At 40.6% G+C, this 17,879-nt stretch overlaps 1 protein-coding gene across 1 annotated transcript in view; it reads left to right on the top strand.

The window, feature by feature from the left end:
- The window catches only part of PNPT1 (polyribonucleotide nucleotidyltransferase 1), a 357,765-nt gene that overhangs the window by 33,248 nt on the left and 306,638 nt on the right, over window positions 1-17,879 (top strand). Inside the window, exon 7 of the mRNA XM_069234364.1 lies at window positions 14,276-14,323. Coding sequence (XP_069090465.1) covers window positions 14,276-14,323 — 48 coding nt within the window. The remainder of the gene's footprint in view (window positions 1-14,275; window positions 14,324-17,879) is intronic.

Here is a 17,879-nt window from a genome sequence, read left to right as displayed (position 1 = left end):
AACTGCTCTAACCCTCTCTTTCCTCTCCTTTATTTGGTCCCCTGTGAAATGGATCCAAAAAAGAACGAAACACTTTGGCTGCAAATGTCGTATTTTTCAAGACAGGCTGGTCGCCATGTGGCAAGATTGTTCTTATTCACAACCACACATTAGTGCCACTTTACAGAGTTTGCAAGTGAAGCTCTACTTTAGTTTTCTCATCTTTTTTTGAACACCATTGCTTTCCCGGGTAGGGAAGTGCACCATTTCCGGAGGCACTGCAATACTTGGTTGATGCGTACTGTGGAAAACGTTTAATGTGATCCTTATCACCTGTTTTCCTTATTTTAGTTGATAAAATGTGTACCGGAGCTCTGTGTTCAGGGATGTGGTCATTTTAAACCATTCTGCCTACGTTTTTTGTGGATATAAGCAATGAAACGAGTCCCTGTAGTCATGTCCTTAATGTTTCATGCAAAAACACTCATTAATTTCTGAATAATAAATTTCTGAATAATAAGTGCAGAAGTGTTAACGTAACCATGTTGTTCCTTCTTACATTTCACATGCTTTACTTAATCTTGCATTCTCTGAGTGGGTGCTTTTTCCAGGATGTTGTTACTTTTTTTTTTTTTTTTTGCCAGCATAATACTCTTCTCTCCCCTCCCTCATTACATATTTCACATTTTCTGGTTCTCTAGCGCCACAAGGTCATACAAATGGCAATGACGCTATGCAAATATCATCACTCGACTGCATACAAAAAAACAAAAGTAAAAAACATTGTCATTTTCAACGCCAAGAGCGCTAACTGTCACAAATGCGAGACCGATTGCATTGCAAATGCTTGTTCTTTAAGCATTCAGTTTGCTCTCCAAAATGATCTTTTACAGTAGGGCTCCACCAAAACTTGGCAAATCCTTCTAAACCAACTCATAAAGCTCTAAAAGCCTTGCTCCCCTTAACTTTTAACAGCATCCATCAACTTGCCTATGTCATTTAATTAGGAAGAGACTACAATGAGAACATTAAACACACGATGAACAAATCAGCCCCCTCTGATCCACAAAAATAGTCTTCTACACCAAGCAACAAATGCATCAGCCTTATGCAGTTTTAATGCTTTTTTGCTCCTTAGAGGCTGCCTGGCAGTCCCAGAATCAGGCTAGGAGTGAAGTGCACTGTTATAGAGTTTAGTGTCTGATATCACCATTCTGACTCTTTCCACTAAACTATTCTTTGCTTTGTCTTCCACCTTAATGCTTGATGATGACCTCATTGGCTGTGGTCTAGTGATTCAGCTTCTACATAGACTTGAGTCTCAAAAGGTTTAGCACATCTAAGTTCAGTTTATATGGTATTAACAGAGACACACGACCATGCAAAACGTTCCCTAGGAAACATTGATAGTCAGTGGAAAATATACAATTCTGCAGTCTTCTTGCTACTTCGCTCAGCAAGAAAAAAAATGACTGGCATTACCAAGGCCCAATATTCTTATTTTAAAGTATTGACGCTCTGTTCCAAGTCGTGAATGACAATGTTGTATCCAGAATTATTAACAATTTGCATCATCTAAATAATGCACAGTTTTGTTTGGTCGAGCACCAACCCCCTTTAGGAGCCTTGAACTTGAGGTGATACTACATCCTTAAACCAAAAGGCTATATCTTGGTTCCGCCACTATGACCAAATCTTCCCTGCTTGTTGCATGGCTTCAAATAAGGCACAGATTATTTTTCCTACTTTCAAAACTGGCCAATGGGTCCCTCTCATCAAACATCCTCTACTCAACCCCAGAACCCATATCTAACTTCTGGTCTATATCTTATCTCGTGCATTTTAAAATATTATAATTGAATTTTTTATAGCGCTTACCACCCCTAATGAGGCATCAAAGCGATTTTCGACAAGTAGCACTCTACACCGGGACCCAAAAAGAATTAGTGGTGGATTAAAATAGGGAAATAGGAGTTCATTTGAGCAGTGTCTGCTAGTTGGATTGAATAGGATAATGGTGGAATAGAAGAGGGAAGAGTCTAGAAAGTGTTATTTGGTAGAGCATAATAGTAAAGTGAGGTTTGGGGTGATCCTAGGGGGGATAGAGGAGGGAAGAGTCTAGAAAGAGTTGTGTTGGAGTTCATAGTAGTAGATTGAGGTTTGAGATGAGTCAGAGAGTGGAGGCAGAAGAAATATTGAGAGGTATAGGGTGAAACATAGAGTAGTATATTGGATAAGAGTCAAAGTTTTTTTTCCTTCTACAGTAGGAGTAAGGTATTAAATATATAGATACATAAGTACATAGAGAGGGTATACATGTTTAAGGAAGAGAATATATCCAAATTTAAAGTAATATTTTATAAATTTGGGCTTTCAAGTAGTGCTCTAATTTAAGCTAATGTATTTGCACATTTTATAGCTAATATATATATTTTTAATTTTTATATTTTCCTCATTATTTAAATTGTGAAGCACTTAAAAAATAGTTATAATACTACTTATGTGTTGTGATAGATTAATATGAGGCCCATGCACATCTACTCAGATAACTTATATGAAAACTATGCTGTGACCTACACGTTAAGCATATAATATTATTTATATATATATATATATATATATATATATATATATATATATATATATATATATATATGTTCGATGGTATGTGTAGCTGTAGATACATATGCTTTGCATAAGTCCGCCATCTAGTGTTGGGCTCGGAGTGTTACAAGTTGTTTTTCTTTGAAAAAGTTTTTTTGAGTCACAAGATCGAGTGACTCCTCCTCTTGGTGCGCATAGGCATAGAGCCCTTTGTTAGACTGTTTTCTTTCTGCCATTTGGTTCGGACCTGTTCCCTCTTGCTCCGGTACATCTCAGTTTGGTATTTTCTGAACCTTCCTCTAGCTTTCTCTAAACGTATGTACAGTTTTGATCGCATTTGCCCACTCTTATATTCGATCTGATTGCAGTCGTCAGAGTCGATTACAAGCCTTTATGGGCAACCCCACACTTTTGGGGCCTACTTCGACACGTTGTAGTCGAACAATGATAAGCTGATGGAACGGACTCCGTTTCGGTTCTGTCCTTGGTGTCACGACAGGTTTCCCTACACCGATCAGCATTTGGTGTGTAATCTCTGCCTGTCCAGAAATCGGAGAAGAAAACTGCAATGATTGTAGATCATTTTGATCAAAAAAGACTCTTCGGGACAGAAGGGCACGTCGAATGGAGATGGCATCCAAGTCCTCAGAGCACACATCAGACATCTTCAGAGATGAACACGCAAAAGTAGCAGTAGTACAGTGTGTAGCCGTTTCCGTTACAGATTCGGATTCGGATCGAGACTCCGGTGTTGACAGTCAGTCCATACCACCAGTGCAGTATGTGAGTATACCAGCCTTGTCACACCAAATAAAGACAATTAAAAAGACTCCTGCTTCGGTCTTCGGTACTCCACTGCCTTCGAGCCATGGTCAGACCTGAAAATTACCTCCAGATGACCCTCCCTCGGGTTCAGCACCGAAACAGAAAACCAGAGTGCTTTTGGCATATACCAAACAGCCTGCCACATCTGAGCTGACATTTTCGGTTTGAGCCAAGCATTCCGTAGCCAAACCTTCGGAATCGAAAGCTGCCAGTAGTAAACACTCTCCAGCTACTGAGTAGTCATCGGAAATACAACCTATTTTAGAGGCTATGGACGCTAAACAATAAAAAATTCATACACACAAAGAAACAGGAAAGATCATAGCCTCTCCTCCTCCTCCAACAATTAAAAGAAAACTGACTTTCCAAGAGACTTTGGGCACTGGGCCTCCACCCTTCAAAGTCCTTAAACAAAAGGAGAAACAAAATGCGACGCAACACCCTCAGCCGCACCACAACATTCTCCTTCCCTCCCTCCCCTTCTACCCCAGCATCCCTACCTTCACCTACACACTCAACACAGTTTTCGCCACAGGCCTCGTCTACATCACCACATAGGGATGACATAACTGATCTTCAAGAAGAGGTAGACCCATGGAATATATATGACACAGATCTCATTCTCCCTAACGACCCAGAGTTATACCCAGCAAGGCCATCTCCCCCTGAAGATACCACTGTTTATAATCAGGTTATAGCCAGAGCAACTGCGTATCATAATGTACAGTTACATACAGATCCTATTGAGGATGATTTTTTGTTTAATACTTTAACATCCACTCACAAAGAGTACCAGTGTCTCCCTCTGCTTCCAGGCATGCTTAGACATGCTGAAGACATTTTTAAAGAGCCTGTAAAAGCAAGGATCATTACACCCTAGGGTGACTAAGAAAATACAAGCCTACATCCTCCGATCCAGTTTTTATTAGGGCACAATTACCACCTGACTGTATAGTGGTAAGTGCAGCAAGAAAGCTAGCTAAAAGCCAGCCTACAGGAGATGCTCCTCCTCCAGACAAGAAAGTCGAACATTTGATGCAGCAGGCAAAAGAGTGGCTACTCAAGCTGCCAACCACTGGAGGATTGCAAATTCACATGCACTCCTAGCAATATATGATAGGGCTCATTGGGACCAAATGGAACACTTGTTACCATATCTTCCACCGGAACATCAAAAGAGGGGGCAACAAATAGTCGCAGAAGGGCAGGCTATCTCCAGTAACGCAATCAGATGTGCTGCTGATGCAGCTGATACAGCTGCAAGGGAAGTCAAGATCAGCATAATCATTAGTAGATATGCATGGCTAAGAGCTTCAGGATTTAAGCCAGAAATACAGCAAGCCGTATTAAATACACCTTTCGATAAACAACATTTATTTGGGCCAGAAGTTGATACTACAATAGATAAACTTAAAAAAGGACTCAGAAACAGCTAAAGCTATGGGTGCATTATACCCAACACTCTAAACCACAATTTAGAGGTGGTTTCAAACCATCAACCACAGAACCATCCACCTCACAACAACAAAAAAGGGCCACAATTCAATAACAGAGGTTCATGCAGAGGCTCTGATAAAGGATCTATCTATAGAGGAATAGGGAAATCAGCCGCTCCCAGAGATTCCTCTACCAGAACAAGGCAGTGACTTCTTACAAATCCCCGCAGAGCATACATCTGTTGGAGGAAGACTGGCAATTTTTTACCCACAATGGTACAACATCACCACAGATCAATGGGTTCTATCAATTATCTAATATGGCTATTTCCTAAAACTCACCTCTATTCCACCAAACATTCTCCCTCGTTCACACAGACTTACTCAAGAACATCTAACTTTACTAAAACAGGAGGTATATAATCACTACTACTCAGAGAAGCTGTTGAGAGAGTGCCTATATCCCAACAAGGATCCAGAGTATATTCACTATACTTCCTCATACCAAAGAAAGATGGTACTCTGAGACCAATTTTAGATCTCAGACCACTCAAACTATACATCCTTTAGGAACACTTTAATATGGTCACTCTACAAGACATCATTCCCCTACTCCAAACACAGGATTACATAACAACATTAGACCTCAAGGATACTTATTTCCACATTCCCATTCAGCACATCAAAAGTATCTAACATTTGTTATAGCAGGAAAGCACTACCATTTAAAAAAAATGCTACCATTCAGAGTAACAACAGCACCAAGGGTATTCACAAAATGCCTAGCTGTGGTTGCAGCATTCCTCAGAAGACAACAAATACTTGTCTTCCCATATCTGGATGACTGGCTTATAAAGGCCAGTACAATTCAAATGTGTCAACAACATACTCAATATACCATAAACATCCTACACAATCTAGGATTCACAATCAATTACCACAGTTCTCACCTGCAGCCATCACAGATACAACCGTATCTCGGAGCAATTCTGAACACTCAATCAAGATTAGCATACCCAAACCCAGTCAGGATTCAAGCATTTCACGATCTCATATCTCAACCACAATACAACTACACTTCTACAGTAAAGTTTGTGATGAAACTGTTAGGAATGATGGCTTCATGCATAGCAAGTGTACCCAACGCAAGACTACACACGCGACCACTACAGCAGTGTCTTTCTCAGCAATGGTCTCAGGCACAGGGTCAAATTCAGGATCTAGTGTTGTTGGACCACCAAACTCACCGCTTTCTGCAGTTGTGGAATTCCACCAACCTATCAAAAGGGCGGTCCTTTCAAGACCCAGTACCTCAGACCATAATTACTATACCACCAAACCAGGTGGCAGGAAGGGATAAATCAAATGATAAGTTACAAAAATAGTACTTAATTCTATTTCTTTTAGGTTAATTTCTTTCCCATATTTATTTTCAATAAATCAAAAAAAGGAGTTGTGGTTATTCAATAAATCATTAGACACCACATCAATACAAACATACATAATATGTACATGGACAATAGACGAAACAATACTTACAATACTAACAAATGATATAATCTATAAAGTTTGACAATGTAAGAAACCAAAGGAGGGTTATGCCCCACACATTTAATCAGTGGTCACTATCATGCAAATAAAATTGTGATCCACTACCAATGCTGTGGATGTGGGCTTTTGTTGCACTTAGCTGTCAAACAACTGTGTATTTCTTTTCCACAGGAATTATATGGTGCAAATCAAGTCTCTTAATTATTGTCCATTGCTTAACGAGCCCACAAACTTGCAAGGAAAATGTCAACACGTTTCGGCCTTCTGATTTAGGGCCTCCTCAGGACTGAAGAAGGGCAATATCATCTCTAAAAAATCAACAATAAACATAAAGTTTTTTTAACAGCACAAAAAAAAAAAAATGTAGGTGGTGTTATAGTAGTCAGTTCATCAATGCAGAGTAAGCCAGTGTCATTAAAGTGCCCTATATGACCTATTTTCCATTATTTTACCCACACCGATACGCAAAGATGTGATACCAATTTATCCCGTTATCAGTGTGCAAAAGACTCTATGTGCGATAATAAACACATTTACCATTATGTGTAATCAGACATGTATTGTACGCTGTCCAACAGCCATTGTGCGTTACGTGAACTTCATTTGAGTAGGGAATTACTGGCACTCAGCCTCATATCCTTCCATGTAGTCATTTGTTCATCAATTAGCTTTACGGCACTATCGTGGTGTCGGGAAACAAAACCTCAACCTACAGAGCCGTAATTACAACAGATGCATCAATGATAGGTTGGGGAGCTCTTTTCAGCAACCTCACTACGGGGGGAATGGGACTCAATTTAACAAACATCACATAAACCACTTGAAGTTACTAGCAGTATTCTTATCACTCAAAGCTTTTCAGACACAAATGACCACAATGTATTATCTGCAAAAACAGGGGGACACATACATCACAATTGTCCCTTCTAGCACAAACAATTTGGAAATGGGCAATTCACAAACACATTCAGTTAATTGCAGAATATATTCCAGGGCTACACAGTAAACTAGCTGACCTCTTAAGCAGCACAATAATTCCATATGTGGGGCACACCAGAAATAGACCTTTTCGCCACAAAAGAAAATGCAAAATGGCAACGCTGCGCATCCAGGTACCCACACCCTCAATCCAAGGGCAATGCTCTGTGGAAGAATTGGTCAGGGATATTTGCTTATGCTTTTCCACCTCTCCCACTAATTCCATTTCTAATCAAAAAGATGAAACAAACCTCACTCACCATGATACTGATAGCTCCTGTGTGGCCACGTCAGCATTGGTATACGACACTACTGGACCTATCTTTAGTACCACATCACAAACTACCAAACAGACCAGACCTGTTGACTCAAAGGAAAGGTCAAATCGGACAGCCAAACCCCAGCATACTCAACCTGGTGAATTGGCTCCTGAAGTCATAGAGTTTGGCTACTTACAGCTTCCATCAGAATGTATGGATATTCTAAAGGAAGCACGCAAATCCACAACTAGACAATGTTATGCAGCTAAATAGAAGCGGTTTGTCTACTATTGCCAGCCTAAAAACATTGACTCACTTAAGGCATTGGTACAAGATATTATTTACTATTTGCTACACTTACAAAAAGCAAACCTTGCATATTCCTGTTTTAGAATCCATTTAACAGCAATAACTCCTCACCTTCAAAACAGACAACATACTTCCCTCTTTAGAATTCCTGTTAATAAAGCCTTTATGGAGGGTCTTAAAAGGATTATTCCTCCAATAACTCCACCAGCCCCTGTGTGGAATCTTAATATTGTACTCACAAGACTCATTTTAAACCCATGCATTCTCGCCCTCTACAGTTTTTATCATAGAAGGTTGCTTTTTTAGTAGCAGTCACTTCTTTATGAAGAGTTAGTGAAATTCAAGCGTTCACTTTAGAAGAACGTTTCTTTCAAATGCAAAAAACCAAAATAGTTCTTAGGATAAACCCAAAATTCCCATCAAAGGTGGTTTCACCTATTCATATCAGTGGAATTGCCAGTCTTCTTTCCACAGCCAGAGTCAGTTGCTGAAAGAGCTCTTCACACCCTTGATATTAAAAGAGCTCTCATGTACTACAGACAGAACAAAATCCAAGCAACTTTTTGTGGCATTTCAACAGCCTCACAAAGGTAATCCCATTTCAAAAAATGGATTAGCACAATGTATAATCAAGTGTATACAAACCTGCTATCTTAAAGCTAAAAGGCAATTGCCCTTAACTCCTAAAGCCCATTCTGCTAGGAAAAAAGGAGCTTCAATGGCGTTCTTAGGAAACATACCAATAGCATACATATGTAAAGCAGCCACATGGTCTACACCACACGAGTTTACTAAACACTATTGTGTGGATGTAGTAGCTCACCAACAAGCAAATGTTGGACAGGCAGTGCTTTGAACACTATTTAACACAACTCCAACAGGCTAGCCACCTCTTATTTTCGGGAGGGGACTGCTTTACAGTCTATGCAAATCATATTTATCTACAGCTACACATGCCATCAAATGGAAAATGCTACTTACCCAGTAGACATCTGTTTGTGGCATGTAGTGCTGTAGATTCCCATGCGCCATCCTTCCTCCCCGGAAGCCTGTGGCCGTTGTAGTATTATATATTGTAAATACTTATATTTCATTGCAAGGACATCTCTCTTTCTTTACTATATATCTACATATACACTTGTACACTCTTTACTTCACCCACCTGCGGGAAAACAGTCTAACAAAGGACTTGATGCCCATGCATACTATCACTGAGAGGCGGAGTCCCTCGATCTCGTGACTCGAAAACCTTCTTTAAAGAAAAACAACTTATAACACTCCATGCCCAACACTAGATGGCAGACTTATGCAAACCATGTGAATCTAAAGCACTACATGCCACGAACAGATGTCTACTGGTTAAGAAGCATTATTTATTTATATATATTATATATATATATATATATATATATATAAAAACAAAAGGTCATGGTGCAGACATGGTGCACTAAAACTACTGGTGTGAGTGGTAGGAGGTAGACCAATCTTCCTCAATATGTAAATCCAAAAGAAAGACACCACTGCACTCCCTTTCGCCAGAAATAATTACCAACGCATTTCAACTCCGAAAAGTCTTGTTCACTGCTTGGATTAAAATACTGGTAATTATTTCTGGGGAAACCGAGTGCAGTGGTTTCTTACATGTTTGTACAAAGAAACTCACATATCTAGATACATGCATGTAATCAAATTATAAATGTTTATATACAGAGGGATATGCTGTACAATAGTGTTTGAGTACGATGGTTATGTAGGAAAGAGACAACACTTGAGTAGTCTTCTGAAGATAAGATAGTTATCAGTGGATCCTATGTTTTGGGGTAATGAGTTCCATAGTTTGGCTGCTTGGACGGAGAAGGATATGCCACCTTTGTTTTTTTTCTTGCATGGTGGGATTTTGAGGTGAGGTGCCAATCTGAAGCAGAGGTTCCTTTGTTGAATGTATTTGGTGATTTTGTTCCTGATGAAAAGTGGTCCTGTTCCATTTATTGCTGTGTGTGTGATGCAAAGCAGCTTGAAGGTGGATCTTCTGGAGGCCGTTAACCAACATAGGGCCCTCAGGGCAGGAAAGATGTGGGCTTGTAGCTTTACATATAGGAGTAGTCTGGCAGCAGAGTTTTGAATCCATTGTAGTCTTTTCATAGTTATAAACATGATCTGTGGTAGAGACTATTGGCGTAATCAAGTTTAGACTGTACAACAGAGTTAGTAGCCTAGGTCTTGTGTGGGAATCCCCGGTGGAGGAAGATGGGTCACAGAGATTTCATAGCAATGAAGTTTGACCTTGCTAATTTGCCCCCTCGGCGCAGAGTGGGTCATCATTTTTCCAATCACCGCACGTTATCATTTCAATTTTGGAAGCATTCAATTTGAGATGGCTCCATGTCATCCACTGATCAACGGCTCTGAGGCAACTGAAGATTTTAGAGTTTCCAGTGTCTTTAGGGCTTTCAAGTTTAAAGAGTATTTGTGTTTCATCTGCATAATTATATAATGGGCTGAAATTTGTTGATCATTTTCGGAAATGACTTCATGTGGATGTTGAAAAGCATAGGTGAGATGATTGAGTCTTGAAGGACCCCTGCTTTTGTGAAGTACAGTTTTGATGAGAAAGGGGGATTGTAGATCACATTTGTTCTGTTTTTGAAAGTAGGATGTGATCCAGTCGAGAACAGTCCCCTCAATTCAGGCTTCGTAGAGTCTTTGTATCAGAGTGTCATGGTCAACTTTGTCAAAGACAGCTGAGAAATGCAAGAGAAGTAGTGCAGCGACCCCATTGCGGTCTACTGTGTATTTAAGGTCATCCCAGATGGCGTTGAGGGGAAATTCGGTGCCTCTTCCTGGGCAGAATCCTGTCTAGTAGTCTGAAAGTATGGAGTTTTCTTCAGTGAATTGTGACATCTGGCCAAATGCTGCTCTTTCTACCAGTTTGCCCAGAACACTGCCATTTGGAATTGGTCTGTAGTTGTTGGAGTCATGCAGGTGCAGGTTAGTTTTCTTTAATAATGAGCATATGTATGTCCTTTTTAGGTCTTGTGGAAAGATTCCCATAGTTAAAGAATTATTGATGATTCTTCTTAGTGGTGTGGCAGCAGAGATAGTTAGAAAAATGTTCTTGATGATTTGTGGTGGACAAGGGTCACAAGGGCAGACGACTGGCCTGCTTGCCTTGCCAGATGCATACATTTACTTTATACATATTGGTTTGAAGGAATGCAGGGGCTGTATTAGCCTACTCCTATAGGAAAGTTTTGAAAATGGCTTGGGGCTGGTGCTTTTTCTTTGTTTTAAATAGGAGTCCCTGTCTGCTTTGGTTGTGCAATGATTTTCCAGTTTGTCAGTAAATTATTAAGTAATGTGATGAGTTCCTTCTGTGCATTTAGGTTTACAAAATTCAGTGAGAATTTTATAACATTCTTAATTTGCACATTTAGAATTTTTAATTTTGTCTGAATAGTACCTTTTTTTAGCTTTTTTGATTGTTGCCTTGTTTGTTCAGTTAAGTTTCTGTAAGTGAAGTTTGTCTTGATTGCTGTTTGTTTTGAATCATTTTCTCTGCAACATTCTATTCTAATTTGTTGTTGTATCTCTAAGTTCTGTAGCTCTCTAAGGTGGTTGTTTTCATTTGTCCTGTTTTTTGTTCTTAGTGGTATTAGGATATCAAAAGCTTCCTGTAGCCACTCATAAATCTTCTGAACAGAATTTATGGTGTCTAGATCTGTGTTGAATGTTAGTTGTGTTTCTGAGTATTCAAAATTGAGTTTGTTCCATGGTCGATAGGAGGATGTATGTAAGGTATTCTTAGGTGTGTTGATTTGTGGTGTTTTGTGTTGGAAAGCTAGAAAATGGAGGTCTGACCATGTCACTGGGGTAATCCTTTGAAAGGTAACTAGTTCTGGATTAGCAAAAATGACATCTGTGTCCAGCGATATGTGTCTGAGTTTGTGTACAACCTGATGTAGATTCATTTTGACTAGGCCAGTGATGATGGTTTTTGGGCGGGCAATATTGGGTTTGTCAAACAAAATGTTTAGGTTGCCAAGAATGCATAGGTTGGAATGTAGTTTTAAAAGGTTTGACTGTCTAGAAATGTGTCTGGGAATGTTGCATTGCTATGTGGTGGCCTGTAAAGGAGAAGGAAGTTACAGGAGGAAGTTGGCGTCAGGTTGCATCTGGTAAGGAGGGTCTTATAGCCTTGTATGGAAACGTTATCAGCTTTGGTGAGATTTATTGTTTGCTTGAATACAACAGCTAGTCCACCTCCTCTTTTGCCTGTACGATTTTGTGTGATAGCCTGGAGTAACGTCGTCTTGCAATATTGGGGCCATGTCATCTTCCAACCATGATTCAGTTATGAAGATTAAGTCGGGTTGTGTCAGTAAGTAGGTCGTAAATGTGATGCGTGTGGTTAGCGATTGATTGAGCATTTATTAGTAGGCAGTTTAGAGGCTGTGTTTTGGTGGTGGTTTGATTTTGTTTTGTAGAAGAGTGAGCAGTATTTTCTGAAGTTGTAGCAGGTGTGTCATTAGTGTTGGTATTAGCTGTATGAGGAAAGCAATAGTTTTATTTTTCTATATCGTATTCCTCGTCTTAGAAGGCACTTTGAATGGTCTGTGTGTGTGTGTAGGGGGTGAAGATGGAGTTTGAGAGCGAGTTGGTGAGCTGTGTTGTTTTTGTAGAGTAGCCTTGTTGTCTAATAGGCATAAGAATGTGAAGTTGTGAAGAATGGCATGTTTAACTTGTTTGAGGGTGGAAGTTGTATGGGTTAGGGATGGTGGTGGATAATGTGGGTCATGTTTAAAGGCTCTACATTATGCAATAGATGAGAGCTGGGTAAATGAGAGTTGTTGTGTTGGCGTTTTTGTGTTAGGTGTTGGTGAAGAGAGAAAACATGGGATTAAAGATGATTTAGGATGTCTTATTTGTGTAGCCAGGAGAGTGTGAGTGGGTGTATGTTGCTAATTTGTGATGCAATGTATTATGAAATTCTGTGTGTGTGAGATTTCAATGTTTTGGTGCATCTGTTATGCTTTGCTTTTGTGGGGTAGTGAGAGGAGATATTGATTTAGTGGTTTTCTGAGAAGGATTTATATGTAAAGTGCTGTTGGGAACTGGCAGTTGAATGGTAAAGGGGGAAGTGATTTTTTTTGGAGAAGACTGTATGTGGTGTGTGAGAGGGGATGGATAAGAGTGTGTGTCTGGATGCATTAAAGTTATGTATAATGTGGCTTTGTGTTGTGTTGGTGATGTGTGGATGTGTTAGTGGTATAGGACACTGTGGTGTTTTGTGTGAGAGTGACGGTACCATTGTGTGGTAGTGGAGGTACAAGGGAGTTGTTAAACGTTGTTAATAATATATATATATTAATCTAGTTCACCAATCGCCTTGAAGAAGCAAGCTGTCTACAAATTGGGGTGCCTTAGACATAGAGGGTGGTTAGTTCACGTGCCTTTTCCACTATATATATTTGAGTTTTTAAATGGCATTGTTGTGGGACAGTGGCTTGTGTGTTTTGTACCCACATGGACCTTTGTGGGAAAGTATTGGACTAGTATGTGTTCTTCTAACTTCTCTATCACCTGACCCCTAACAGGACCTTTCGATAATATCCATGCAAAACAAAAGATGCTACAGAACACATTAAAATTAACACGTACCACACATCAACACAGCACAATTAATGTCACATAGTTGACTATCACTGCACTCATACCATCACTTTCAAAATGATATGTCACAATCTAACACTCAACAGAACACATTAGTTGGAATGATTAATGTAGATCCAAAAAAAAGTCCAAATATGCCATGTGGTTGACCATCAAGGTTCTCACCAGCACTTGCCAGAGGCACGCCTCCACCCGCTGAGTTGTAAGCATGTCTGTTGACTTGATGCCTAGGCAGTTGGTAGATCACTGCACCTTCTTCACAGATGGCTCCACATTGTAAATTCATAACTCAGTGAATAAGACATAACTACCTAACATAGAATAACACTAAAACCCAATACATGTAATAGAATTGTTAGCTGTATTGGACTGCGGCCTGCACTGAAACCTCAAAACTATAAGGAAAGTCATCAGACTGCTGAAAGAACTACAAGGCATTTGCTTCTGAACTTCACTTTTGTAATGTATTTGTCATGTCAACATTGTGAAAGATTGGTGTTTTGCTTGATTATTTTATTAGTGACTTGATTGTCATGTTTGTGGAATATTTATGCAGGAATTTTATTTGCTATGTTTGTGACTTAGCATGTTTCAACATCACAGTGATGTTTATTTAATCCTATGATTTGTATGTTATAAAAACTTTTTTTTTTCATTGCATAGCTTCTGCGGCGCTTGCACTATCTGATATTCCATGGAATGGGCCGATTGGTAAGTGGAAATGAACAGACTAGAATGCCGAGACTCTACAGTCTGTAAACATTAAATGTTGAAACATTAAAATCTTGTTTTCACCAGTCTTTTTAAAATTATTCTTTTGTGTAAACATCTCTTCCTTAGTTGTTCGCATTAATTCACACTTCTGTTAATGTCAACTCATCCCTTGCATTGCCTCATGAGATCAACTCCACAGATTTTTTAGCACTTGCTCCACTGTGTTAACACTTTAATTCTATCATACTCTGCCTTCCTTGCCTGTTCCTTCTGAACGCTTTCATCTTCATCTTCGCAGTTTCTAATTCATGCCGTGGCCAGTAGTATACACTGCTCTAGTTCATTTATAGGTTTGTGCCCGTCAGCCATCATTGTCAGACAGCAAATGTGTGCTATTTAGGTGCACTGCTCTGTCGACCCTTTATCAGGCCAAACTTTTGTCTAAAAAACTGATGTTGCTTTACCATTACATTGAGGGTGTGTGTTCTTGTAGGGTTCACAACATTACATGGAACACTTTGTAACATGTTAGTTTAATTTGACTGCCCCTGGGGAGCATATTATCTGTGTGTTACCCATACCAGTTTCCACATATAAAAGTACAATTCAGACCTTCTCCTAATAATTATTATTAAAGTGAAATGGAAATAAATATTGTGTTATCACAATATGAAGTGTCAGCAGGCGCACCATAATCTGATTAGCTTTTGCAGTCTCTGAATTTTATATATTTCCGAAAAACTACACTTAGGAGCTCAGAAATCCTTTTTGCTTGCTGCATTTCTTTAATTTCCTTGAGTGGTGCACTATCTTCTAATTCAAAGGTGTAGGAATTGGGCTATCTATGTCGTGTACCAATGTATAGGGGCACTATGCAGATAGGCCTGGCGACCCCTGTTGGTTTACAGGGTTACAAATGTCAATCCCAAAAGCTCTTTTTTTATCAGAGGGTAGTGCTAAACATTTGTTGTGCTCACAGAGGCAAGAAATGAGACACACACTTAAAGAGCTCAAGACAAATTGTTCGAAAAATAGTTACTTTGTTTATATAATGTTTCAACACCAGAATACTGTTACCAAAATAAATAGTGATGCACCTAGAATTTAACAAGCAACGTACTTGAATGTTCTTAAAGGCAGTAATGCAATCTTGTGGAGAAAAACACATGCATTGCATACAGGCATTGAACAGTGACTTACAGGACCTATCTTCAGGAGTTAAAGTAAGTACAGGGCACTGTCCAAGGGAGCACCAACAGGTCACCTTGAGGATTTCTGGGGCATCCTGGTGCAGGGTTGCTTTGACATTGGGTGCCCGTTGGTTTAAATGGGAATGGTGCCCTGCTGGTTTCAATGGGTACTGGTCCTGGGGAAAAAAAGCTACAGGTGAGGACTGGGGGCTAGTCCGATTGCACCAACAGCGGGGCTCAGGTCTTGCAATGTTTGGGGATGTCGGGACACCTTTGGTCCTCTTCTCCTCGGTTCAAGGAGGTCGGTTGTAGAGGTGTCCTGAGATGTCGGGTCTTTGTCACCAGAGATGGTCACGCTAGACGGGGACTGCACAAAGGGGTTGCCGACCGAATCAGGGAGTCTACAGTTGAGGAACTCAAGGTGGACTTGTGTCCTGAAGGGCATGGGACCGCACTGGCACCATTGTCTCTCTTCGACTCAGGGGGCACAGGGGCAGTGGTGCCTTCTGGTGTCAAGTTTTTGGCGGTCCAGAGTCCTCAAGGTTCTTCTTGGGTGTCTGCAGAGTGCAGAAAAGTAGCTCTGCTACTCTGAGGAGATCATGGTGCTTTTGGAAGTGCAGGCAGTCAAGCCAGGCTTCTGGTGGCAGAGCAGCTGCAGGACTAGTAGTCCTTGGTGCGCTTGTCAAAGACTGCGGGCAGGTTGGCAGGGTCGGGGTCCAAGTCAGTAGCTGCTCCTCAGCTCTTCGGTGTCCTCTTTCTTGCGTCCAGAAAAATCTGTCCTCTGGTGTTGGAAGTCCTCTAAATACTCAATTTAAGTGTGTTTAGGAATGTGTAGTATAGAAGCCAGTGGACTACCTAGCCTTGGGGTGCCTGCACCCCCTATATGGCCACTTCCTGTGGGGAGTGGCATGTTCCTATCCTTAGAAGGACTAGTTCCAACCAAAAACAAGATGAGGGTACCCTTCCTCAAATGTCCACCACGGGTAGCCCACCGTAGGGGTGTTATTAGCCTGGAGGTGGTATACGAAAATGGACTAATTTTCCCACCTGTCCTGGTGCCAAATGGGCCTCAGGACAGGGAGTGGTAGCGCTACACTCAGGTCTGGGGAAGCTTAGCAATGGCTACAGAGCCTTTGAAGGTCTGGCACTGGTATGCAGATCGACTAGCCATCCTGCTGGAGTGGATGACAGCACCCCTTTTTGGAGCAGGCTTTGTTTCTGACCTCTGAATGCGCAGCCTCTAACCTCCAGGGTGTCAGAAGTCTGTCTGATGGCAGGCTGGTTGAGACTAGTGGGGTTCAAGAGCACCTCTAAAGTGTCCTTTGGGTGCATGTCTTAATAAATCAGAGGCTGGCATCAGCCTGGATTTATTAAGATGAGGTGTTTGATACCAAACACCAGAGGTTTAGGTTTCAGAGATTTTGCCTCATAGTAAGTTGGGGCTGCAATTAAATAGAGAAATTAATTTCACAGATTTCTCACCTTATGGCTATCACCAAACTCATTTGAGAAGGTGAAGGCAGGGAAAATTCTTACCGTAAACAGCACCACTAGGTGTGCTGGTGTCAGTACGAGGTTTTCTCTGTAATACAAATGTGGAGGGTGAGCTCTCTGTTTTTTTGTGTATGCTGAATTCAAACTCTGTTGACAATGTAAAAAAAAAAAAAGTTGTTCATATAAGTTCCCCACAAAATCTACATCTCATGTGGGTCCTGCCCACAATCTTTCAGCTTGTGACTCCTGCACCTCCATAAACCTCAAATATACTATGGGGGGGAGGAAAAGGCAAACTATTTCTGGTTCAGGCTGGTAAGTACACTCAAACTCTCCCTCTATCCCTTTGACAGTCCACGTTAAATATCTTCAGGACTGCTCAATATCCCTCTGGGATGCTTCTGGCTCCCAAGCATGGGTCAGATCTCTGGTCTTGGATATTCCAGTAGCCCCAACCCCGATGCCACATCTCTTGATGTTTCTGCTGACTCTGACACCACCTCCATCCTGAAAGTTAGTAGAAATCATTGGGGTGGTGTAAGAAATTGGGTTGTTGGTAGACTGGGGTGTGAGACCTGGTCAAGCAGCAACCACGGTCCTTGTCAGGTACTAGCAAACCCCAAATGAACCTGTGCTCAGTCACCTCGTAGTTTGGCACAGAGCAGTCAGGCTGAACTTCGAGGTACTGTGTAAAGTACTTTTGCAACACTTCAGACAGTAACACAGTGAAAACACATAAACATTTACAAAATTAGAGTAGTTTTGATTAATAAATCAAGCCCAAAAGAACAAAAAATTCAGTCACTAGAACCGGAGTTATGATTTTTTTAGACAAAAAACTGCAATATAGTGCATAAAAACATAAAACA

This window comes from Pleurodeles waltl, chromosome 5, assembly GCF_031143425.1.
Source record: "Pleurodeles waltl isolate 20211129_DDA chromosome 5, aPleWal1.hap1.20221129, whole genome shotgun sequence".
Lineage (NCBI taxonomy): Eukaryota > Metazoa > Chordata > Amphibia > Caudata > Salamandridae > Pleurodeles > Pleurodeles waltl.
Note: the sequence above shows the minus strand (reverse complement) of the source record. Positions and strands in the feature narration are given on the sequence as shown.